Source organism: Oncorhynchus nerka, linkage group LG28 (genome assembly GCF_034236695.1).
Source record: "Oncorhynchus nerka isolate Pitt River linkage group LG28, Oner_Uvic_2.0, whole genome shotgun sequence".
NCBI classification, from domain to species: domain Eukaryota; kingdom Metazoa; phylum Chordata; class Actinopteri; order Salmoniformes; family Salmonidae; genus Oncorhynchus; species Oncorhynchus nerka.
Genome location: NC_088423.1, coordinates 43,197,349 through 43,224,321, shown reverse-complemented (window position 1 = coordinate 43,224,321; position 26,973 = coordinate 43,197,349). Strand labels below are relative to the sequence as shown.

Below are 26,973 nucleotides of genomic sequence, written 5' to 3'. Positions count from 1 at the left end.
ATGTTTCTCCTTTGTTCAAACACATTGCATCAGGCAGGCGTTAGAGCATGGCAGACACTGCAGATTAGATCACCGCAGGGCATTTGGAAAGAGAGACAGGAGAGAAAGACAACTGAGGACTATTGTGAAATACACCCTCTAGTCCCTCTCTCTCTCTTTCAATTCCATTCTCTACCCTCTTGCTCTTTTTTTGGGATTTGAATATTTCTGGCAGTGAGCCTCTCCCTCTTTCTCCCCTACCATAAACTCCTTTTCCCCTACCCTCTTTCTGTCCTCTCTTGAGATTCTTCTGAGTCTGCATCTCCTGTAAACTCTTCCTAATTTCTTCATTTTGGTATAAAATGCATGTTGGGCCACGATCAACAACACATCCCACAACAATGCTTCCATTCTACAGTTGCCAATGGGAGAAGATGGGTTCATCCACTTAGTTTTGCTCCTACATAAAACCAACCTTATCCTAGCTAATCCACATAGATACAGTCGCAAGCATACCGAATAGTCTATATATAGGCTGATAATTATTTTATAACGGGAGGAATGTACTGTATGAGCTGTAGGTGTTTGGTTTCTGCCCCCAGGGGGCCATAAAGGAATGTCAAATACTGGAATTACAGCCAATCAAACTGCATCACAGAAACCCATAAACAGTTAATAGCAGAAAATGACAAATAAATCTATAACCAGCCATGCATACTGTAGCCTGTGGGCCATGCTTGCATTTGACAGTGAGAGGCTTTGGTTTACAACTCACGGTCTTGTAGCAAAGAAACCCAAGTATTGGTTTGTTGTGACAGTCTACCTCACCATGACTGTATTGGTACATGAAAGACTACAGATGTTAAACAACACTCACCCAGTAAGTTGGAGGTGGAGATAGAGGTGGTGGTGGGGGGTGAATGTGGGGATGAAAGCAGGCACATGAGAAGCCGTACTGCTGTTGTTCAGCCCCTGATGCCCCCCCAACACCCTGCGACCACCCTCCACCCCATAGGATCAAACAACAGATGAAACTCAGCCAGATTCCTTGAAGTCCCATTGTTTGATAGTCTGTGAGTGTGCATTAGGGAGAGGGAGGAGTGAAAGGGGAGGAGATGAAAGGGAGGCGTTTACTCACAGTGATTGACACTGGCATTTGTCAACACAATATCCTCTTTTTCTTTTCTTTTCTTCCTTACACAATCTCTGTTGTCTGTTGTGAACGCGATGAGGGGCTACATGACACACATGGTGGTTGTGGTGGCAGGCAGGCAGAGCCAGGTCTAATTAGCACAGAGAGAGTGAGTAGAGGCCCTGTTGAGATGGACTCACATGAGATGAGATGATCACAAAATGGGTCAACACGGGTGGCCTTGAGTGACAACTTTATTGTATGTGTGCGGGTGTGTGTCTGGGTGTGGAGGACGAGTCTGTCACAAGTGTGTTTATTTTATGTTAGATGTATGTACAGTACTTATTGCAGTAGCTTGAGGGAGGCTTCTAGCTAGCTGTTCAAATGACATTTTAATTGCATACATTTTTTTATGGAAATGGGGACTTGGCTATGCCTCTGCTAATGATAAGCTATTTCTCGGCCAGTACATTGTTGTCTCCCTGTAGGGATATGAAGATTGTTCAGTGCTCTGATAAGTCTGAACTTCTCCAATGTTTTGTCTCTTTATCCTCCCCCTTTATAAACCATTTAGAAATGGCTCTCAACACCACCCATGTTGTTGTGCTCTTTTCTCTCCTGTCAAATATAAATGTATTTTTGTCCTTTGTCCTCTGTCCTCTGTTACCATGACCCAGACCTGTCTGAGGGGTTTTAGTTTGGCAGCTGACAATTTGATACGGTTATGCTGTGAAGAAAAAAGCTCTACTACTGCTGTGTCCCTCAGCAGCCCTGCCCCAGATTACCAGATTTCTCTTCTTCCCGTGTAAACAAGTCACATTTCATTTGGACTGAGGGACATTTAGCAGAGTGGTTAGGAGTAGAGAGGCTTTGCAGGGCTGCTTTTGGAGAGTTTTGTTCTACTTCAACTCTTACGTTCTCCTCACCCTCCTCTCCTTGCCCACTCACCCCCAATTCTGCTCTCCACACCCCCTTGCCAACCACACCCTGTTGTCCTTTCACTCTGTCTGTCATGTTTGATTGGGCCTTGTCAGGGGGACTACAGGGTGGTCTGGTTGTTTTGGACCAGCTCCGACCCCCTCCTCCGTCCCCTCCCTCTTCCAGTGTTGAGGATGTGTCTGGGTTTCCTCACCCGTCTCACTGGGAGAGATTAGGTTAGGTTCATTCTCTGGGTTTCTGGCTGGTGCTCTTGTCTCATGTCCCTCCCTCTTAGTGGGAGGACATGAGAAGACTGACGCCATGATTTAAGTCCCGTAGCCCCCCCCCCCCATAATCTTTGCCTTGGGAGCAACAAAAGAAACAGTCCTTTTTCAGGACCCTATCTTTCAAAGATAGTTAGTAAAAATCCAAATACCTTCACAAATAACTTTCCATGCATGTTCAATAAACAATTCATGAACATGCCCCTGTGGAACGGTCGTTAAGACACTAACAGCTTACAGACGGTAGGCAATTAAGGTCACAGTTATGAAAACTTAGAACACTAAAGAGGCCCTTCTACTGACTCTGAAATACACCAAAAGAAAGATGCCCAGGGTCCCTACTCATCTGCGTGAATGTGCCTTAGGCATGCTGCAAGGAGGCATGAGGACTGCAGATGTGGCCAGGACAATAAATTGCATACTGTGTTGCATAAATTGCATACTCCATACTGTGACATGCCAAAGACAGCGCTACAGGGAGACAGGAAAGACAGCTGATCATCCTCGCAGTGGCAGAACACGTTTAACAACACCTGCGCAGGATCGGTACATCCGAACATCACACCTGCAGGACAAGTACAGGATGGCAACAACAACTGCCCGGGTTACACCAGGAATACACAATCCCTCCATCAGTGCTCAGACTGTCCACAATAGGCTGAGAGAGGCTGGACTGAGGGCTTGTAGGCCTGTTGTAAGGCAGGTCCTCACCGGAAGTAGCCCAGTGGTTAGAGCGTTGGACTAGTAACTGAAAGGTTGCAAGATCGAATCCCCGAGCTGACAAGGTAAAAAATCTGTCGTTCTGCCCCTGAACAAGGCAGTTAACCCACTGTTCCTAGGCCGTCATTGAAAATAAGAATTTGTTCTTAACTGACTTGCCTAGTTAAATAAAGGTTAAAAAATAAACATCACCGGCAACAACGACACCTATGGGCACAAAACCACCGTCACTGGACCAGACAGGATTGGCAAAAAGTGCACTTCACTGACGAGTCGCGGTTTTGTCTCACCAGGGGTGATGGTCGGATTTGCGTTTATCGTTGAAGGAATGAGCGTTACACCGGGGCCAGTGCTCTGGTTCGGGATCGATTTGGAGGTGGAGGGTCCGTCATGGTCTGGGGCAGTGTGTCACAGCATCAACGGACTGAGCTTGTTGTCATTGCAGGCAATCTCAACTCTGTACATTACAGGGAAGACATCCTCCTCCCTCATTTGGTACCCTTCCTGCAAGCTCATCCTGACATGACCCTCCAGCATGACAATGCCACCAGCCGTTCTGTGCGTGATTTCCTGCAAGACAGGAATGTCAGTGTTCTGCCATGGCCAGGGAAGAGCCCTGGTCGCAATCCCATTTAGCACGCCTGGGACCTGTTGGATCGGAAGGTAAGGGCTAGGGCCATTCCCCCCCAGAAATGTCCCGGAACTTGCAGGTTCCTTGGTGGAAGAGTGGGGTAACATCTCACAGCAAGAACTGGCAAATCTGGTGCAGTCCATGAGGAGGAGATGCACTGCAGTACTTAATGCAGCTAGTGGCCACACCAGATACTGCCTGTTACTTTTGATTTTGAACCCCCCCCCTTTGTTCAGGGATACGTTTCTGTTAGTCATATGTCTGTGGAACTTGTTCAGTTTGTCACAGTTGTTGAATCTTGTTATGTTCATACAAATATTTACACATGTTAATTTTGCTGAAAATAAACACAGTTGACAGTGAGAGGACGTTTCTTTTTGTGCTGAGTTTAATTGTTCATGTATTATTTCAAGGATGTGAACACAGTGGATTATGTGCATAGATTAAATTGTTCTTTACAGTGTTTGACAGATTTTTTTTCTTCTCCCTTACAGAATCCAGCCTGGTAGCCAGCAGTTTGTCCGGAAGCCCAAGTACTACCACACACGAACCACACACACACAGACACATGTCCAGCATCAGCCTGACAGACCCATTCCCCTGACATTGGGACACAACCCCATCCACGGTGAGTAGCCCACCTCGTTTACCCTATCCTGTTCCTGTATTAACTTAACCTAAGCTCCATAAGAACTGGAAAAGAGCGCCACCATGTGGTGGTTTCCGAAAGAGGTGCTGGTTTAGATTATAGGTACAACTGTCCCGGGGGTCCTGTTCAGAGGACAGAAATACAATCCACACTTTATTACCACACATCAAACAGGAAGAGGAATAGAATCAGTGAAAGTGATAGTGGTTTTCTGAAGACCAGAAGGATAAGGGAATATATATAATTACAACAGCGTGGTTTCAGTGTTGGATACACATTAGTAATAGTAGTGATACAATATATACAAATCGGCAATGGCATAGCAATGGGATAGCACATGATAGTAATGGCTATAGTAGTGTTAGCGGTGCTCGCATGGTAATATTATTGTCTGGTAATAAATATACAGTAATACACAGGGGCTAGTAAGCTAACATGCTACAGAGCATTAATGCAGGCGAACAGGCTACAAAATACAAATGGTATCATGCTGTAGTATGGGCTAGAATAGCATAGGCAGTATAAAATGGGATGCAATTAGTGACTAGCATAGTATACAATATGTACAGTCGTGGCTAAAAGTTTGCATATACTCCAGAATGTTATGAAGAGTGATCAGATGAATTGCAATTAATTGCAAAGTCCCTCTTTGCCATGCAAATGAACTGAATCCCCCCAAAAACATTTCCACTGCATTTCAGCCCTGCTACAAAAGGACCAGCTGACATCATGTCAGTGATTCTCTCATTAACACAGGTGTGAGTGTTGACGAGGACAAGGATGGAGATCACTCTGTCATGCTGATTGAGTTCGAATAACAGACTGGAAGCTTCCAAAGGAGGGTGGTGCTTGGAATCATTGTTCTTTCTCTGTCAACCATGGTTACCTGCAAGGAAACACATGCTGTCATCATTGCTTTGCGCAAAAAGGGCTTCACAGGCAAGGATATTGTTGCCAGTAAGATTGCACCTAAATCAACTATTTATCGGACCATCAAGAACTTCAAGCAGAGAGGTTCAAGTGTTGTGAAGAAGGCTTCAGGGCGCCCAAGAAAGTCCAACAAGCTCCAGGACCGTCTCCTAAAGTTGATTCAGCTGTGGGATCGGGGCACCAACAGAACAGCGCTTGCTCGGGAATGGCAGCAGGCAGGTGTGAGTGCGTCTGCACGCACAGTGAGGCGAAGACTTTTGGAGGATGGCCTGGTGTCAAGAAGGGCAGCAAAGAAGCCACGTCTCTCAAGGAAAAACATCAGGGATAGACTGATATTCTGCAAAAGGTACAGGGATTGGACTGCTGAGGACTGGGGTAAAGTCATTTTCTCTGATGAATCCCCTTTCCGATTGTTTGGGGGTTCCAGAAAAAAGCTTGTCCGGAAAAGACAAGGTGAGCGCTACCATCAGTTCTGTGTCATGCCAACAGTAAAGCATTCTGAGACCATTCATGTGTGGGGTTGCTTCTCAGCCAAGGGAGTGGGATCACTCACAATTTTGCCAAACAACACAGCCATGAATAAAGAATGGTACCAACACATCCTCTGAGAGCAACTTCTCCCAACCATCCAGGAACAGTTTGGTGATGAACAATGCCTTTTCCAGCATGATGGAGCACCTTGCCATAAGGCAAAAGTGATAACTAAGTGGCTCGGGGAACAAAACATTAATATTTTGGGTCCATGGCCAGGAGACTCCCGAGACCTTAATCCCATTGAGAACTTGTGGTCAATCCTCAAGAGGCGGGTGGACAAACCAAAACCAAAATTCGGACAAACTCCAAGCATTGATTATGCAAGAATGGGCTGCCGTCAGTCAGGATGCGGCCCAGAAGTTAATTGACAGCATGCCAGGGTGGATTGCAGAGGTCTTGAAAAAGAAGATTCAACACTGCAAATATTGACTCTTTGCATCAACTTCATGTAATTGTCAATAAAAGCCTTTCAAACTTATAAAATGCTTGTATTTATACAGCAGTATTCCATAGTAACATCTGACAAAAATATTTTAGACACTGAAGCAGCAAACTTAGTGGAAACTAATATTTGTGTAATTCTCAAAACATCTGGCCACAACTGTACAGTGGGAGCTAGCAGGGCTATAAGTAATAGCACACAGTAGTACAGTTGAAGTCGGAAGTTTACATATACTTGGAGTCATTAAAACTAGTTTTTCAACCACTCCACACATTTCTTGTTAACAAGCTATGGTTTTGGTAAGTCGGTTAGGACATCTACTTTGTGCATGACACAAGGAATCCAACAATTGTTTACAGACAGATTATTTCACTTATAATTCACTGTGTCACAATTCCAGTGGGTCAGAAGTTTGCATACACTAAGTTGACTGTGCCTTCAAAAATCTTGGAAAATTCCAGAAAATGATGTCATCGCTTTAGAAGCTTCTAAGCAAAATAATTTTTTGATAGGATGTTCTCTGTGATTCTTAATGTAAACATTTAGGGCAGTAGTGTATCTGTACAAATGATAGGCTGACATCATTTGAGTCAATTGGAGGTGTACTTGTGGATGTATTTCAAGGCCTACCTTCAAACTCAGTGCCTCTTTGCCTGACATCATGGGAAAATCTAAAGAAATAAGCCAAGACATTGTAGACCTCTACAAGTCTGTTTAATCCTTGGGGGTAATTTCCAAACACCTGAAGGTACCACGTTCATCTGTACAAACAATAGTACGCAAGAAAAACACCACGCAGCTATCATACCGCTCAGGAAGGAGACGCATTCTGTCTCCTAGAGATTCACGTAATTTTGGTGCGGAAAGTGCAAATCATTCCCAGAACAATAGCAAAAGACCTTGTGAAGATGCTGGAGGAAACAGGTACAAAAGTATCTATATTCATAGTAAAACGAGTCCTATATCGACATAACCTGAAAGGCCGCTCAGCAGGTGCACATGGGGACAAAGATTGTACTTTTGGAGAAATGTCCTCTGGTCTGATGTAACAAAAATAGAACTGTTTGGCCATAATGACCATCGTTATGTTTGAAGGAAAGGGGGGGGGGGGGGGGCTTGCAAGCCGAAGAACACCATCCCAACCGTGAAGCACGGGGCTGGCAGCATCATATTGCGGGGATGCTTTGCTGCAGGAGGGACTGGTGCACTTCACAAAATAGATGGCGCCATGAGGAAGGAAAATTATGTGAATATATTGAAGCAACATCTCAAGACATTAGTCAGGAAGTTAGTTTGGTCGCAAATGGGTCTTCCAAATGGACAATGACCCCAGCGTACTTCCAAAGTTGTGGCACAATGGCTTAAGGACAACAAAGTCCTGTCATTGTTGGTAGTCAGACCTACTTCTGTTTCGTCTGCAAACTTGATGATTGAGTTGGAGGCGTGCGTGGCCACGCAGTCATGGGTGAACAGGGAGTACAGGAGGGGGCTGAGCAAGCAGGAGGGGGCCCCTGTGTTGAGGATCAGCAAAGTTTAGGTGTTGTTTCCTACCTTCACCACCTGGGGGCAGCCCGTCAGGAAGTCTAGGATCCAGTTGCACATGGCAGGGTTCAGACCCAGGGCCCCAAGCTTAATGATGAGCTTAGAGGGTACTATGGTGTTGAAGGCTTGCTATAGGGAATGAACATCATTTTTCATTTTTTTTATTTTACCCTCTTTTTCTCCCCAATTTTCTGGTATCCAGTTGGTAGCTACAGTCTTGTCTCATCGCTTCATCTCCCGTACGGACTCGGGAGAGGTCAAGGTCAAGAGCCGTGCGTCCTCTGAAACACAACCCAACCAAGACACACTGCTTCTTGACACAATGCCCGCTTAACCCATAAGACAGCCACACCAATGTGTCACTATTGGGGCGGTAAGCAAATTGAAGTGGGTCTGGGGTGTCAGGTAAGGTAGAGGTGATATGATCCTTAACTAGCCTCTCAAAGCACTTCATGATGACAGAAGTGAGTGTCACGGGGCGATAGTCATTTAATTCAGTTAAATGTCTTACTCACTTCGGCCACGGTGAACGAGAGCCCACAGTCCTTGGGAGCGGGCCTCGTCGGTGACACTATGTTGTCTTTAAAGCGGGCGAAGAAGGTGTTCAGCTTGCCTCTGAGCAAGAAGTCGGTGTCCGCGACCTGGCTGGTTTTCCCTTTATAATCAGTGATTGTCTGTAGACCCTGCCACATACGTCTTGTGTCTGAGCCGTTGAATTACAACTCCACTTTGTCTCTGTACTGACGTTTTGCCTCTTTGATTGCCTTATGTAGGTAATAACTACACAGTTTTATTCAACCATATTCCCAGTCACATTGCCATGGTTAAATGTGGTGGTTCGCGCTTTCAGTTATGCACGAATGCTGCCATCTATCCACGGTTTCTGGTTTGGGTAGGTTTTAATAGTCACAGTGGGAATAACATCCCCTATACACTTCCTGATGAACTCAGTCACTGTGTCTTTTTAAGCGCCAGTGTTATTCTCAGAGGCTACCCGGAACCTATCCTAGTCCGCGTGATCAAAACAATCTTGAAGCGTGGATTCCGATTGGTCAGACCAGCATTGACTAGACCTTAGCACGGGTACTTCCTATTTTAGTTTATGCCTATAGGAAGAGAGGACCAAAATGGAATCTGGATCTGATTTTCTGAAGGGAGGGCGGTGGAGGGCCTTGTAGGCTTCTCGAAAGGCGAGTAGCAGTGATCTAGTGCTTTTCCTAAGTGAGTACTACTGTCAATGTGTTGATAGAACTTCGGTAGCGTTTTCCTCAAATTTGCTTTGTTAAAATCCCCAGCTACAATAAATGCAGCCTTTTTCTCATTGCTTGAACATAAAGGTATACAGAACTATGCCAAAGGGGCAGAATGTGTGAAGTATGTGACATGGGAGACAATCCTGACATATACACAAGGATGTTAGCATATACTAACAAAGCAATAGCAACGTATAACAGATCAAATGTACAGATGAATCATAACAAAGCTCTCTTTCATGTTCAGTGATGCACCTCAGGAGCCTGAAGAAATTTGACTAGGCCCCTAAAACCCTCACAAACTCTACAGATACACCATTGAGAGCATCCTGTCGGGGCTCTATCACCGCCTGGTACGGCAATTGCACTGTCTGAAACCGCAGTGCTCTCCAGAGGGTGGTGCGGTCAGCCCAGCCTATCACCAGGGGCACACTGCCTGCCCTCTAGGACTTCAGCCAATCCAGCCACGGCCTGTTCACCCCGCTTCCATCTAGAAGGCATAGACCGTACAGGTGCATCAAAGTTGGGACTGAGAGACTGAGAAACAGCTTCTATCTCCAGGCCATCAGACTGTTAAACAGTCACCACTAGCCGGCCTCCGCCCAGTACCCTGCCCTGAAACTTGGTCACTGTTCTAGCCGGCTACCACCCTGTACTCTACACAGCACCTTAGAGACTTCTGCCCTATGTATATAGAGTCATTGAATACTGGTAACTTTAATAATGTTTACATACTGTTTCACCCACTTTATATGTATATACTGTATTTTAGTCATTCCTCATCCTATATAACTTTTTCTTTAATGTGTGTATTAAAAAAAAGCTAGATATTACTGCACTATTGGAGCTAGAGACACAAGCATTTTGATGCACCTGCAATATTTGGGTACACAACCAATAAACTTGGATTTGATTGGAGGGAAGGCTTGTCCCTTAAGGAACGTCCAGTTATGAGTTGTAGTGGAGGACAGTAGTATTATGTTTGTTCCTTATATAATGACAAACCGGGGCGTAGGTTTAACTACTTTTAATGAACATATACTTCAGCTTGAAAACTCCATGTTTAGCCATGCAAGGCATTCTTCAACCACCCGCATAGCCTGCTGGGTAACGTAGCCTAAATGTTATTAACACATAACAACACATCTTCTTTCCTTTAAAATAAAACTACTTTTCTATGTAACTACACGTCACATCACATTTGTTTACTCAACCTGCATAACATGCCATTTTCAATAACACACATTTCTTTCCCCCCAATTTTTATTTTTTTCCAACAATACTCTATTGTGGCTCTTTCTTTTCACATTAACAAAACATTCAGTCCAGGTGCCCCTTTTTAAAAAAAATTTTTTTTTTGCAATTCTCAATAAGCCTTTCAGGAGCTCTGACAGTCCTTTTTGGTCGTTCTGCTAAAGTGCTTCCTGAAACAGTTGGACAGCGTTCATTGTCAGTCAGGGTGTTCTGACTGAATTGTCCATTTCTAAAGGCATTTGACGCTTCAGCAGTATCCTCCTGATGATCCTCAGTCCCTTGAGTGAATGGCTGAAGCGTTAGATCCACTCTGTTTCGTCTCAGTTGTGATCCATGCTGCGTTTGGATCTCATAGGATCGCGGTGCAACTTCTCTCTGCACACACCCTTGCTGCATCCAGATTCCTGTGGTGATGTCTCGTAGTCGTACCTGATCTCCAGGTTTCAGTTCAGGAAAGTGTCTTGCACTTTTGTCGTGTCGTTGTTTTTGTTTGTCTTTCTGTTTTTCCTTCGCGAGTTTGACTTTGTGAGCACCTCTGGGTGTTAGCAAGTCGTCATGGATGGGTAGGTTGGTTCTGATGCGACGTCCCATCAACATTTGTGCAGGTGAAAGTCCGTTCTGCAGTGGTGCGCTGCGGTAGATCATCAGATTCTTTAGGAAATCCTCCTTTCCATCGTGTGCCTTTTTCATCAGACCTTTGACAATTTTGTAGTAGGGTCTATTGGGTACTGGATGATGCTTGCTGCTTTGGCCTGTAGGTCAAACACAGTTCACATGAATCAGTGGTCTGGCTGATTTCCTGGTTCATTCTTGGCCAGTACATTACTTCTCGTGCTCGTCATTTGCATTTTTCCTCATCCTAGTGGCCCTCGTGTATTTTCTGTAGCATTTCTTTGCGTAGTGTCATGGGAATGACAATCTTGTTGCCTTTGAACACTATGTCACCCACAACGGTGAGCTCTGCTCTGCACATCCAGTAATCCTGTATTCTCCTTGGACAGTTGTTTTTCTGTGCGGGCCATCCTATCAGTGTTGTTTCTTTCAACTCTGTCATTGTTTGGTCAGCTGCAGTCTCTCTTTTGATCTGCTCCATTCTCTCTGAAGACACAGGAAGTGATGCTACGATCATGTCGACGGAGGCCTGAATCTGTGTTTTTCTGTGTGTCGAAGCTCTCCTTCTTGTCGACTGCTCGAGAAAGAGTGTCGGCGGCGAACATGAACTTTCCCGGGGTATAGATCATCTTCACATCATACTTTTGCAGTCTGATCAACATTCTCTGGATTCTCATTGGACAATCATTCAGTGGCTTAGACATGATTGACACCAATGGTTTGTGGTCGGTTTCTACTTCGAAGTCTCATCCGTAGACGTATTGGTGAAACCTTTCGCAAGCGTATGTGCTCGCCAGTAGTTATTTCTCTATTTGTGCATACCTTGTCTCTGCACCTGTCAAGGCTCTGGACGCATAAGCAACGGGTTGCCATGTGTCGTCATGATGTTGCAGAAGAACTGCTCCCAGGCCAAACTGTGACGCGTCTGCAGAAATCCTTGTGCTTTTCTCTGGATCATAGAACCTGAACCATGGGACCATTCCCATGTAATTTTCTGTTCCAGAAGACATCTGAGTGGAGCGGACTGTGCTGACAGTTGAGGAATGAACTTTGCAAGGTAGGTGATCATGCCCATGAAGCTTCTCACATCGTCCTTGTTCTTCGGGTGCTCCATGTTGTTGATGGCTGATGTTTTCCTCGGGTCTGGTTTGACTCCATCCTCTGAAAGTATGTCTCCCACGAAGGTAAGTGTTTTCACACCAAACTCGCATTTGTCCTTGTTTAGTTTTAGGTTGACTTTCCGTATCAGGTCCAGCACTTGTCTCACTCTCGCATTGTGTTCTTCTTTTGTGGACCCCCAGACTCTCCACTCCTGGAATGTGCTCGAAGATCATGTGGATTGTCTTGTGGTGGACCTCTGGCGCTGAGAGACTCCCATATGGTAGACGAAGAAATCTGTACCTGCCCTCAGGTGTGTTGAATATGCATAGCCTTGAGCTTGCATCATCTTAGCTTCTTTTGTCAGAATCCTGATGAGGCATCAAGCTTACTGAACCACTTTGCTCCAGCAAACTGTGACATTATCTCTTCTCTGGTTGGCAACTTGAAATGCTCTCTCTTGATTGCTTTGTTGAGATCTCTCAGGTCTAGACATATCCTGAGATCGTCGTTCTGTTTCACCACAATAACCAGTGAGCTTTACCCAGTCTGTAGGTTCATCCATTTTTGTGATGATGTTCATCTTTGAGTTTTTTCCTCAGTGCAAATGGAACTTTTCTGCATGCATGCACAACTGGAGTCATTTTGTCATCAGTACATATTTTGTGTTCTCCAGGTAAACATCCAAGACCCTCAAACAAATCCTCATATTCAGCCAGTAGTGATTCTTGGTCATTTTCAGTCTGTGATGTCACTACATACACTCTTTTCAACAAATTGAGCTTTTCACATGCATTAATTCCTAGAATAGGCTGTACACTCTTTTCCACAATCAGCAGCTGTGCTCTGAACTGTTTTCCTTGGTGCTGTAAAGTTACTATGCAGCTACCTTCGACTGGTACGTTCTCCCCAGTATAACCAGTAACCTTAATTTTCACCGGGTGTATTTTGCTCTTCACCTTCAGTGTTTTGTAGTCCTCCAGCGACAACAGGTTTACCTGTGCTCCAGTATCAAGCTTGAATGGTATTATAGTTTCATTCATAGTCCAATCCATTCAAGCATTTACTGCATTGCATATTTCCACAGAATCAACAAAGAATTATTCAATCTCCTCGACTGTGTCAACCTTTTTCTTTGTAGGAGAGCTTTGCAGCATTTTGAGAAATTATAATTTTTTCCCTCAGTTGTTACATGATTTGCCATATGCAGGGCATTTTTTTGGCTTGTGGATAAATCCACATTTTCCACATGTAGTGTTTTGATTTCTCTCTTTTGCTTGTTTATGTTTTGTAAGGCGTTGTGTGTGTGATGCTCCTCTCGTTTTATTGTATACACTGATGTCTCATCCCTGCGCAGCTCTTTAGCTTGTGCTCTGGTGGTTTCAGCTGCTCGACACATATTCACTGCTTTATCCAAAGTTAAATCTTGCTCACGCAGTAATCTCTCCTTGAGTCCATTATCAAGTATACCACAGACTATCCTGTCTTTCACTAGTTTTTCAGATTTTCAAATTCACACGTTTTGCTCAGTGTGTTCAGCTCAGCCAAATACTGGTCAAAACTGACTCCCTGTCTCTGATCATGAGAGAAAAACCTGTATCTCTCAAATGTGACATTCTGGCTTGGTACAAAGTACTCCTCAAATTTAGCCATTAGCACAGTCAATGTCAAGTTTGCCTCGTCTTGCTGAAAGCTTTTGTAAATATCCAATGCATCCTCTCCAATAACATGCAGACAAATGGAAGCTTTCAATTTGTCATCATCTCCCCCTGAACCACTGGCTGCTACGTAGATATTGAATCTCTGCTTGAAACGTTTCCAATTGTCAGCTAGATTGCCTGTTAACTGCATAGGAGTAGGAGGACTAAGCCTATCCATGACGGAGAACAGGAACAGTGTCGATTTCTCTTACTTCAGTATGTTGCTCATCAACTTGCTCGTCAACAGATCCCAATGCAGCCTCGCTCTCGCTGCTTTCACTCTCGCTGCTGCGGCTCGTTGTCCTCGCTCTTGCAAGCTAGCATCTTCAACTACTCACGTCACTTGACTTGTGGTAGAATGTTCCATTTTCATCGCGGAAATTTGCAGTTACTCCTTTCTTTTCTCTGTCTCGTCATATCGACTACCAATCTGACACCATGTTATGTTTGTTCCTTATATAATGACAAACCGGGGCATGGGTTTAACTACTTTTAATGAACATATACTTCAGCTAGAAAACTCCATGTTTAGAAATGCAAGGCATTCTTCAACCACCCGCATAGCCTGCTGGGTAACATAGCCTAAATGTTATTAACACATAACAACACAAGTAGTTTACAGCGACCTTCCTAACCCTGCCCTCCTGGAAGCAACTAAAACACAAGCAGGAATGAATGGGTGTCTATTACCACCAGCAGGGAGAGCCAGTGATTGGCTGGCCCTGGTCAGCTGACTGATTTCCCTGGCAAACTGGTCCCTAACACATAGGTGTGAAGTGCCCTATGCCACTGAACAATAGGGTCAGGCTGAGAAAGGTGATGGATTCCTACCTCATCAGTAAAAGGCTACAAAGTTTGTGTCTCTCACAGGCCCAGAGAGAGGGTTAAAGAAAGAGGGGTTTTAACAGGAAGGTTAGCTACTGTACTGGACTGACAGGTGGCTTTATTGAAGCTCTAACCACAGATGTACGTAATTTAAGTCTTTGGAAGCTTTGGATATGCACCTGAAACACCAGGTGACTTTACGATGTGCAAAATAAGCTAAGAAACAGTCATCTTTACTCATATGGCAGCACTATATTGTCACAAATCTCTGCTCTTAAATCAGCTAGTATCCACTAAGTGATGATTTTGTGAGTCTGAGGCCTTTCCCACATTTTGCCAACCCTTGGTTCTGTGGCGGTACGCAAAGTCCTCAAACACTTTAAAGATGTTATTTCACAAATTAATTTAATTTTTTAATAAAAGTGTCGTCGGCTCAGCTTTAAAATTCCTGAGCTCTCCCAGGCACGGCTTCGCTGGCACGGGGCAGAGACTGGGGACGACTGAACCCGAGGTTTGGAAAATTCCGTGACAGGCTCTCTCTCTCTCTCTCTCTCTCTCTCTCTCTCTCTCTCTCTCTCTCTCTCTCTCTCTCTCTCTTTACTCTTTGAGCAGACCACACGACACCAGCTAGTGTCAGCAGATCCAGCTGAGCCAATTACACTGGCCTGTTTGTTATTTCAGGGCTGGAGATTTATCGGGCCGACCATTAATCACTGCCAAACGGACACTGTAGTGACGCTTTAGTTAGGTCAGCCTGTCATTATTTTAGCATGGGGTTTGGACTGCACCCATTTCTCACGTTACGGGAGCCAGTGCGATTTCAGCGCTATGCAGTAGCCCGCTCTCCCCCTGTGGAATGGGTTCCTGCTGTACTCTGAGTCATATAAAAACACACATAGCCTAATTGGGGAGTTCGGGGGTAGGGGCTGGGGGATAGGGTGTTGCCAGTGGGGAGGGGGAGGGGTTGCACTGATGGTATCCCAATCACTGTGTGGAAGGTGCATTCAAGTTTATATGCTCTTTATTTAGTAAGATGAAATATCTGCCAATTTGAGAAAATGATCTGCCATGGTTGAATATAAAGCCAGATTGTTTATGGTAATATGAGATTTAGTTTATGGCGAGGAAAATAACATCAAATCATCAATCAAATCACATTTTATTTGGCACGTGCCAAATACAACAGGTGTAGGACTTACAGTGACATGCTTACTTACAAGCCCCCAAACCAACAATGCAGTTTTAAGAAAAACAAGTGTTAAGTATTTACAAAAATAAACTGAAGTAAAAAAGAAATATATAAAAAAGAAAAAGAAAAATAACAAAATAGAAAAATGACAAATAACTAAAGAGCAACAATAAAATAACAGTAACGAGGCTATATACAAGGGGTACCGGTACAGAGTCAATGTGCGGGGGCACATGTTAGGGCCTTCCTCTGACACTGCCTGGTATAGAGGTCCTGGATGGTAGGAAGCTTGGCCCCAGTGATGTACTTGGCCGTACGCACTACCCTCTGCAGTGCCTTGCGGTCTGAAGCCGAGCAGTTGCCATACCAGGCGGTGATGCAACCAGTCAGGATGTTCTCTATGGTGCAGCTGCAAGTCAGTTATGAACAAATTCTTATTTTCAATGATGGCCTGTTCAGGGGCAGAATGTCAGCTCGGGGATTCGAACTTGCAACCTTTCGGTTACTAGTCCAACGCTCAAACCACTAGGCTACTCTGCCGCCCCGTACGGTCACTGTGAGGACGACGTCATCAATGCACTTATTGATCAAGCCAGTGACTGATGTGGTGTACTCCTCAATGCCATCAGAAGAGTCCCCTAACATATTCCACTCTGTGCTAGAAAAACAGTCCTGTAGCTTAGCATCTGAGTTATCTGACCACTTCTGTATTGAGTGAGTCACTGGTACTTCCTGCTTTAATTTTCGCTTGTAAGCAGGAATCAGGAGGATAGAGTTATGGTCAGATTTGCGGAATGGAGGCCAAGGGAGTGCTCTGTACGCATCTGTGTGTGTGGAGTAAAGGTGGTCTAGAGTTTTTTTCTCTCTGGTTGCACATGTAACATGCTGGTAGAAATTAGGTAAAACTTATTTAAGTTTCCCTGCATTAAAGTCCTCGGCCTCTAGGATAGCCACCTCTGGATGAGCGTTTTCTTGTTTGCTTATGGCCTTATACATCTCGTTGAGTGCGGTCTTAGTGCCAGCATCGGTTTGTGGTGGTAAATAGACACCTACAAAAAATATAGATAACTCTCTTGGTAAATAGTGTGGGCTTCAGCTTATTATGAGATACTCCACCTCAGGCGAGCAAAACCTTGATACTTCCTTAATATTTCATGCACCAGCTGTTATTGAGAAATAGACACAGATCACCACCCCTCGTCTTACCGGAGGCAGCTGTTTTATATTGTCGTCATTCAGGCACGACTCATTGAAACATAATATATCACCGTTTTTAATGTCCAATTGGCAGGATAGCCTTGATCTACGCTCATCCAGTTTGTTATCCAATGATTGCACGTTGGCTAATAGGACTGATGGTAGAGGTGGCGGATTACCCACTCGCCGTCGGATCCTTACAAGGCACCCGACCTACGTCCCCGATATCGCCGTCTCTTCTTCATGCGAATGCAGGGATTTGGTCCTTTTCCGAAGTAAATCCTTTGCATCCGACTCGTCCAGTATGAGGTGAGTAATTGCTGTCATGATTTCCAGAAGCTCCTTTCGGTCATTTGAGACGGTGGCAGAAACATTATGTACAAAATAAGTTACAAATAATGCGAAAAAACACACACAATAGCGCAATTGATTAGGAGCCCGTAAAACTGCAGCCATCTCCACCGGCGCCATTGAAACATTTAAGATGGTATGTTAGTCTTTAGATGGGATCTATATATATAAACATCTGTCACATTGTCAGCTGCCTCTAGTCAGATAAGTCTTTGCATGGTAAATACATTGTCTTACTTAACGGTCATTTCATCTAAATGGATAAAAGGCAGCAATTGTTCCTTATGGGCATAAACAGTACACACACACACACACACACACACACACACACACACACACACACTCACGTCTGCTGTAACTGGAGCTTGAAGTTGGGCAGCAATGGGATTCTTCAAATTGCAGCCCCAGCGGTAATGGCATAAAGAGTTAAGCATTGCCTGCTGCTCGGCTCTGTCTAAAATGAATTATTAGCCTCATTTTCAGTGGGCAATTTCAGATACAGGAAGGGTGTGGGAGAGAAAATGAAATGACAGAGCAAGGTGATACACTGTGTCATCCAACAGAGAACCCCTCAATTGCTGAAACAACAAGTGTGACAGACTGATATGAATGGGAGAGGCCTTCTCCAGTCTGCTGAGCTGTTGAATAGCTGTTATCTGCTCCTCTTAAAGCTCCCCCGCTGAATAGCCTTGCGGCCCCTTCATGGAAGACACATTGTCTTCCATTTACACTTTACGATGTGGCCGAACAGTCAAGTGGCTTTTGAAAGTGAGATACATGAATAATGCATGGCTTGTGGTTGGACGCGTAGTGGCTTGGAGGATTTCATGATGATTTCCCATCCCATGGTATGTATTTAAGGTTATACTGTACATCTGATATGCTGTACACCTAGAGGTATACTTTCTACTGTGTTGGCAGAGGATATACATATTTTAACCTCCTGTTAGACTTCCTTCGGTAAGTAAGTCATTTGCTGACCTGGAAGTGAATGGCTCCATGTCTGTCTACCCAGACAGTCTCTGTGCAATAAATGGAGCAGTCTGCAGACACAACAGCCTCCGCTGGTCTCTGTGAGTCTGTCTGCGTCTTCCTCCCTCTCCCCCTCTGGGGCCCTTGTGGCTGCAGTCCTCAGCCAGCCCCAGCCTGGCCACAGAGCTACAAATAACCCCAGTCCACTCTCATACAGCTCCAGTGTGGGACCATCAGGGATATGTCCAGGCATTAGAGAGAAGAGAGAGAGAAACATAGATGGTGAGGGGAGACGGAAAGAGTGGACGAAAGGGGAAATACAGAAGCGATGCGAAGTTCGGCTCTTTTTACGGACTTTACTGATTTTTTTTCAACTCTTTCTGTTAAAAAAAAGAAGAATATTTTTGACTAATTTCTTTCATTTGTAATGCCCAGAGCACGCAGGACCCCCTACCGATGAACAAGAAAGAGTCATGATTCTACAAGCCTCTCGTTCACTATAGGGGTATTAGAGCTGTCATTTGTGACTGAGACTAAAAGTGTGCATCAAACAATGTACAGTTTTGATTGGTAGGCATAAAATATGATTATTTCTCTAACTTTGAAACGATGTCTTTGGGGCCGCAATTGGACTACATTGTGGACTAGTCTTGGCAGAACACAATGCTTGACTGCAGCGAGGGAGATAAGCACGATATCGTTTGCGAACTGCACCTTAAACGATTAGTTCTCGAGTTTGAGTTTGTTGAGCTGAACATCAATAACATTCAATAATCAATGAATTGCATTCGTTCTTGCACCATGCGATCAATGATCAGTTCGAACATGTATTTTTCTTCTCTTTGCTGCCTGCAGCATTAGTTGGTTGGAGAACGTATCCAGAGCCGCTAAGCCGGAGGAGGGCGTATTAATCCCAGGTTAAACGAACAAGTGGAATGAGTGAATCATGACTCTTGAGTCAGTAAAAAGAGTCATTGAAAAATATTGAATTGTTCACAAACTGCACATCACTAAGACACAGTAGAGGTCTTAAAAGGAAAATGAATGCACCTGTACAAGGGCACAATATAACCCCATCCCCTGCCCTCTGGCCCCCTGCCTCCTGCCCCCTGCCTCCCATCCCCATCCCATGCCTCCTGCCCCACGCCTCCTGCCCCCTGCCTCCTGCCTCCCGCACAAACCACTTTACTCCATCTTGCAAAAACTTACAGTAGATACATTGCCTATGTTACAATGAATGGCGCCTCAGGCCTTCAGCTCCCCATTGGTAGGGATGTCACCGTTGGCTTTAGCCCAGTGTGCGGTGGTGTTGGTGTGCTACCTGACTGATGGAGTAGCAGACAGGGGAGAATGTTTGTGCTCCTAAATCGCTGGGCCTGCAGCCTTCCTGTCAGCCCTGTCCCACCCAACAGACAGCCTGTCAGCAGCTAGCTATGGTGCCTTGTCTGGGAAAGTCATTCTCCCCGCCGGCCACTGTCCCCCAGCTCTCCCACACAGACAAACTAGGCTCCCGCTCTAAGCTGTAGATCGCCGTGTTGGAAGGCTACATGTTTGGCTTCAAAGACTGCTGTCTTCTACCCCATACAGGGAAACATTGGACCAGTAGAGTTCCACCAGGGGAGCTCAAAAGAAGACCCTCTTTTTCCTTGCAGACTCGCTTTCTCCATATCCCCCCTACATCCCTCCAGTCTAGCCTAGCCTGTGTGTTCTCAGCCCCTTCCTCTAGCATCCCCCTGCGTCTTCCATGCTGATTGATGTCTGCGTTCTGTTTGAGACGCCCCTCCAGCTTCTCTCTCCATATGCTCCACAGAGCTGCTCCACAGTGCTGGAGTAGTCTACCGTGCCGTGCGAAGGATCTGCTTACATACGGAGGCAGCTCTTATGGAGGCAGAAGAGGGATAGAGGGATGAAGACGGACATGTTTTTATCACTGTTGAGGCCAGGGACTCCAAGCTGTGTCAGAGTAGTTAAGGCATGTGTTGAACATGGTGCAGGGGGCTGTCCGACGGCAGCAGAGCCTTCTATAGATCTCTATGTGCTAGGGAATGTGATCTGTTTCCAAGGCTTCTCCTGTCCGTACTTCTCTATACCCCCTGTCAACGGTGATACCCAGGCCTTCTCTGAATGAACGCGCTTGTGGTAGTAGCTTAATCACCCAGAAACCCCAGGAAGTAAAGAGCTACAAACTGCTGGGAGGTAACGGCCAAATGAATGCTCAGCCCCCAGAGAGAAACCAGTACGTTTCTGGGTCACGGTGTGATGAGGTCGATGGAGGCAAACCCGGCATAATACAGTGAACGCTAGAGTGCAGAGAGACTGAACGACGTGAGAGGCGACGTCTAAGAAGGGACTGGCCCAACTCTGCGTAGTCTGGAGCGATGGCGCAGCGGAGCAGACACAGGAAGCCCTGGTGTGACACGGGGGATTATACTGTAGGTAAAGAACGCAGGACCTCTCAGCAGGCAGTTTGATGGAGAGGTTGACGGTTCTCATGTGTAGGCCCTTACCAGGAGCCAGAGCCTGAGTGGAGCCTGATATGTCTATAGGGTCTTAAAGGAGCAGAGCAGGTTGTTAAAGCGGACCTTTTCCCCCATCGGCTCTCCCATGCCAGCATCAGTCAGAGCAATGCTCCTTCCTACATGGGAACGGCGCTCCTTCCTTCTACTTGGAAATGACATTTGGCACTTGTCTTTTAAACACTATGTCTATTATGTATATAATACAGTTGGCTCACGTTTAAAACCAACTGTCTATTAGTCCTTGGCTTTTGACTACATCATATTAGTTCCCCTTTATGTCCACATCTTTTTTTTTTCATCTTATGGCAAATATTTAGGCGGCCCAAAAGTCTGTAATCCAGTGGTTTTGCCTGCTTTCTGGTTTAGAGGAAAAAGCCCTCTCTCCCCTTGGCCATGCTCCCTGCATCTCTGCCCTGTCTGGTGTGAACAGCTGACAGCCGCAGACAAAATGTTGAGCTCAGGAGTCTGGGGTTTTGGGGAAGTTTGGACGGGTGGGGGGGACATGCAAAGTAGTAAAGACAGGACATAGAGAGAGACGTTGGTGAAGGGAAAAGGAAGATGTGAATGGGAGGGAAAAAAAGGAAGGGGAGCTGAGGAACTTTCTATAAAGACGTGTGTCACTGAATGCAGAAAAGTAGAAGGGGAAAGGTTGGAGGAGGCTAGTCTGGGAAGGGATGCGGTATACCTCGTACAGATGTTTGTGATCAATACTCTTCTCTCTGTCTCGCTAGTCTCCTTCTCTCTCTCTCTCTCTCTCCCTCCCCCTCTCTTTCTCTGTCTGTCTGATATGAGGGCTGGGTTTGGTGGTGAGGGAGGAAGGGGAGAGGATAGGCGAATGGGCGGACGGGTAGGCTGATAGTTTCTATCTCGGTGCAGTGGGTAGCCTGTAACTTCATCCTAAAGTGCAGAGAGGGACAGAGAGAGAGAGGAGGTGATCTTAGGAAGAGACACAGCAAAAGCATTTTGGGAGAACTTTCTTTCAGACAGAGGTGCCAAAGACCTAGAACATTTGCTAGGTGGGAAAGAAAGGGAGGGAGAAAGTGAGAGAGAGAAATAAGAAGAGGGAGGGGGGAAGGCAGAGAAAGGGAGGGAGAAAGTGAGAGAGAGAAATAAGAAGAGGGAGGGGGGAAGGCAGAGAAACCAGGGCCGACTACACCGCCATGCCCACTCGTTGTGCGTCTTGGAATAAAGCATGGCATTGTGATCTGCCAATACCCACCTCTCAGGGAACTTGACTTTTGATGAAGAATTGGAGTGCATCCCAGAGTTTTGTTTGCTGAGCTCTCTCTCCCTCTGTTTTTTCTCTTTCCCTCCTCATGTTTCAGAGACGCCACCGGATTTAGAAGCAGTGGGAGAGAAAGAGAGAGGGAATGAAAGAGAAAGATAAAAGGGGAAAGGAGAGACACAACGGTGGTATATGTGAATAGAGAGGACAACAGTCCTTTCAGTTATTGTTTTGACTGAACTCTTTGTTCGTGATCGTCTGTGACAGGCCACTCAAGGTGTTACTAACTAACCAATGGATACAAGACTGACTAGACTCTCCCTCCCTTCCCTCTTCTTTCTGATGGTGTGCTGTGCGTCCCGGCTGGCAGTGGGGAACCACACGGGACGGATCAAGGTGGTCTTCACACCCACCATCTGCAAAGTGACCTGCACAGGGGGGCGGTGCCAGAACAACTGTGAGCTGGGCAACACCACCACCATCGTCAGTGAGAACGGCCATGCCGCAGACACCCTCACTGCCCCCAACTTCAGAGTAGGTGAGTGATCTCTGGTCCAGTTTATCATCACCCGTCCCCCAATCTGCTTCCGTCTTGTGTTCATCCAATGTGGTCGCTGTCTTGTGTCTGGTGATGAATGCGGTAGAAAGCATCCGGCTTCAGGGTGGTTTATTATGTTGTGTGTGTTGGTGTGTGTGCGCATGATCTGCGTTCTGTATGAGGTGTGAAGCTCTTTTGATGATTGATGTTTACATTACGTGCCGACTGTATTTTCCTGCATAAACGTGTAGTATCTGATTTACATGCTACATACCAGGGATTATCAACTGGATTCAGCCGCAGGACGATTGTTTCTCGAGCGGATGGTCAGGGAGCCAGAATATAATCACAAATCATTTGTATACTGCAAATTGACCGCAAGAAGCCCAAACAGATATCAAATTTGACTAAAACATAATCATTTCAAACCTTGCTTACATTTTCATACGATCTCAAAATGTAAATCACTTGGAGATGATTTCCTGGTGTTTTTACAGTATTTGATGTCCATCAATGATGGTCAGAAAACTTGGGGGGCCAAATAAAATCATTTGCGGACCAAATTAGGCCCGCGGGCTGCCAGTTGGGGAACCCTGCTATATGCAAAATAGAATAGTGACTGTTCCAATACAGGATCACAAAAGGTGGGTGTTCCTTAATGTGTTGCACAGACCCTGAAAAAGTCTAGTATGTTAATCTGTCTCAATCCTTATACGGAGCTCACCACTGTCTGTTGCCCCTTGCTCTTGACACAGACATGTGGGAAAACCCAAAGAAAACCAATTCCTGTCTGACTCAGCAGCAAACACAGATAGGAGAGCGCTCGCTCTGCTTCTGTGACTTTAATCATGTTTACATACTGCTTTACTCATCTGATATTTAGAAACTGTATTCTATTTTACTGTATTTTAGTCAATGCCACTCCGACATTGATCGTCCTATATTAATATTTCTTAATTCCATTCTTTTACTTTTAGATTTGTGTGTATTGTTGTGCATTGTTAGATATTACTGCACTGCTGGAGCTAGGAACACAGGCATTTCACTACTCCCACAATAACATCTGCTAAATGTGTGTACGTGACCAATACCAATACCATTTGATTTGATTTTGTTACTCAGTTTGTGGTTCAAGACACTTTCTTTAATCATCACTAAATGCCTATATCATGTTGTGAAGTGCATGCAAATTTAGCAGCTTAACTTGCCTTTTCCTGCTCTTTGTGCAGATCTGCAGTCTCGAGCGTTGCTCTGTCCGTGTGACTGTCTCTTTAAATGAGAGCACCTGGCGCAGTATCAGCCTAATGTACCCGTCGAGGCATGCAGTCTGTCCCAGGCCGGCTCTTCCCTACATGCTCAAGAGCCAAGAGAGCTATTAAGTAGCACAGACGAGAGCCTAAAAAAAGGAGAGCAGCGTTTTATTTACAGTGTGCGGGCCCGTCTCCAGCAGCAGAGATGGAATAAATCCCATGTTTGTTTATCATACCTGAGTGATGAGAAAGAAGGAGGAGGAGGGAGAGTGTTGCTTCATAATAAGAAAAGGGGGGGGGGGGGGATGTGTCCCTGCTTGCTACAGGGTGTTGGCTAATTAACACGCTTACCAAGCCCATAACAAGCTTAAGTTGTTTTGTGATTTGTGACTCATTTATCCAGGGCGAGTTGCAACTGTACTTTTTACCCACTTAACACGGTACTAAATGCCTGTTGGAGGCTCTGCAAAGGAAAAATGTATTTTACAGTCCTGTGGAAAGAGGGTTAGATCATAGTGGTGGGTTGAACTGTGCTGTTCTTACGACATTTTGTGCAATTAAAACACAATACATCCTTTGAGAATATGATAGGAATAATTTGATGATGTGGGTTGGATTTGGGGAAAACAAAGGCGTTGAGATGAGGGGGAAAAAAACCTGCCGGTGATTTTAAGCATCCGTCTGATTTACAAGCAGCAGCAGTCTCATTTTCTCCACATTCCTTTTTGGGTTGCTGCCCTGCCTAGTCAGCGCTCAGGGCTGGAGGCCTGGTGGTTTTGGGCCGCCATATTACCCTCTGTCGCCGATGGAGACAGCCCCTTAACTCTCCTGCAGTCCAAATCCGCTAGACTTGTATGTGGAAAGAGAGAAGGACCCAGCTGCACAGTTTACTACTGTACAGTCTACTGGCTTGCAGATTGTATAAAGGTCTCGTTCAGTTTCCATATCAGCTCATTACTGATAACGGAATAACATTTCTCCCTCGCATCCTCTTTCCCTCTCTCTCTCTCTCTCTGTCTCTCTCTCTCTCTCTCTCTCTCTCTGTCTCTGTCTCTGTCCCTCTCTCTCTCTCTCTCTCTCTCTCCTTTGTCTCTCTCCACTGTCACAGTATTCTATGGGGGATAAGGGACCCTTTCAGAGTGGTGTTTCTCCATACCTCAGTGGTCTTTTTGGCGTATTGTGTCCCCAGTTGTGCGCATTGCCTGTCCAAGTATTGTGAGCCTCCTGGATCGGTCCAGGCTTCATATTTAAAAATGAGCACGGCTGCCAGTTCATTTTGTGTGTTAGCTTCGTTCTAGACGATTTCATCAAAATAATTCCTCTGTTTCCTATTATACGGCCATAGCGGGAATGAATACAAATGTATCAGCACGGCGTCTCATTCTTCTCCTCTTCCTATTAACCATGTCACTGTACAGTAATTCACTTTCCACACGCTTGGCGATTGGCCTCGGGCCTTACTCTTGCAATTATCACTTTCCTCTCTCTCAACCAATGAGTGTAAACCTTGGGATGTATTCATATGTCAACTTCCCCATGTTCTCTCATATTTGCTGTTTTTCAGCAACAGTTGTCGACAACTATCCCCCTCCCCACCACCGGCTATACTACCCTTAAAGAGATACTTCGGGATATTGGCAGAGTCAGAGGAACTGATGGATACCATTTGTATGCATTTGTGTCCAGTAGGAAGGAAGTTGGAGGTAGTTTTGCGAGCCAATGCTAACTAGCGTTAGTTAGCAATTGTACTAGCGCTAGTTAGCAACTTCCTTCAAACTGCATTCCTCAGAGACAAGGCCATATCCCAAACTATTTAATACAATTCTATTTTGCAATCTGTCTCTGTTGTTCATCCAGTTAAACCTGTACTCGATTGAACTCAAGATGGAGGTGAGATGGAGGGAAGCATTTTATATATACCCCTTTTCTTCACACTGCACCTCCCTACAAATACACGACATGGCCAAAAGTATGTGGACATCCCTTCAAATTTGTGGATTCAGCTACTTCAGTCACACCCGTTGCTGACAGGTGTATAAAATCGAGTACACAGCCATGCAATCGCCATAGACAAACATTGGCAGTAGAATGGCCGCAACTGAAGAGCTCAGTGACTTTCAACGTGGCACCATCACAGGATGCCATCTTTCCAACAAGTCAGTTCCTCAAATTTCTGCATTGTTAGAGCCGCCCCGGTCAACTGTAAGTGCCGTTATTGTGAAGTGGAAACGTTTAGGAGCAACAATAGCCCAGCCGCGAAGTGGTAGGCCACACAAGCTCACAGAACGGGACCGTCGACTGCTGAAGTGCGTAGCAAGGTAAAAATTGAAGCAACATCAACACAAGAACTGTTTGTCGGGAGCTTCATGAAATGGCCAAGCTGCCGCACACAATCCTAAGATCACAATGCAGAATGCCAAACATTGACTGAAGTGTTGTAAAGCTTGCCGCCATTGGACTCTGGAGCAGTGGAAACGCGTTCTCTGGAGTGATGAATCACGCTTCACTATCTGGCAGTCTGACGGATGAATCTGGGTTTGGCGGATGCCAGGAGAACGCTATCTGTCCCAATGCAGTGCCAACTGTAAAGTTTGGTGGGGAAGGCCCTTTCCTGTTTCAGCATGACAATGCCCCCGTGCACAAAGCAAGGTCCATACAGAAATGGTTTTGTCGAGATCGGTGTGGAAGAACCTGACTGGCCTGCACATAGCCCTGACCTCAACTCCTTCGAACACCTTTGGGATGCTAACTGCGAGCCAGGCCTAATCGCCCAACATCAGTGTTCGACCTCACTAATGCTCTTGTGGCTGAATGGAAATAAGTCCCCGCAGCAATGTTCCAACATCTAGTGGAAAGCCTTCCATAAGAGTAGAGGCTGTTATAGCGGCAAAGAGGGGACCAACTTCATATTAACGCCCATGATTGTGGAATGAGATGCTTGACGAGCAGGTGTCTGCATACTTTTGGCCATGTAGTGTATGTCCCATTTCAGGGAAGAGGTAAAGAAAGAAGCTGATAGATTTCCCCGGCTCTCAGGACAATTTCCATAAATGTTCTAATTCCTCAGGTAACCTGTTCAGTTTTTACAGAGGTGAGAAGGACCGGAATGGAGGGGTTCCCATTCCATTTTTTGGGCGTCCATGTTGAGTTTGGGTGGAGGTAGTTGTCTGGAGGCCTATGTGTCTGGAGTCCTGCATGAGACTTGATTAATGAGCATTACACACTAATA

General features: G+C 45.4%; 1 protein-coding gene across 6 annotated transcripts in view; it reads left to right on the top strand.

The window, feature by feature from the left end:
- The window catches only part of LOC115113249 (latent-transforming growth factor beta-binding protein 1), a 138,247-nt gene that overhangs the window by 31,598 nt on the left and 79,676 nt on the right, over nt 1-26,973 (top strand). For all 6 annotated transcript variants that reach the window (XM_029640699.2, XM_029640698.2, XM_029640700.2 and 3 more), the window contains exons 4-5: nt 4,159-4,292; nt 22,327-22,494. In XM_029640699.2, the coding sequence (XP_029496559.1) occupies nt 4,159-4,292; nt 22,327-22,494 (302 nt within the window). The remainder of the gene's footprint in view (nt 1-4,158; nt 4,293-22,326; nt 22,495-26,973) is intronic.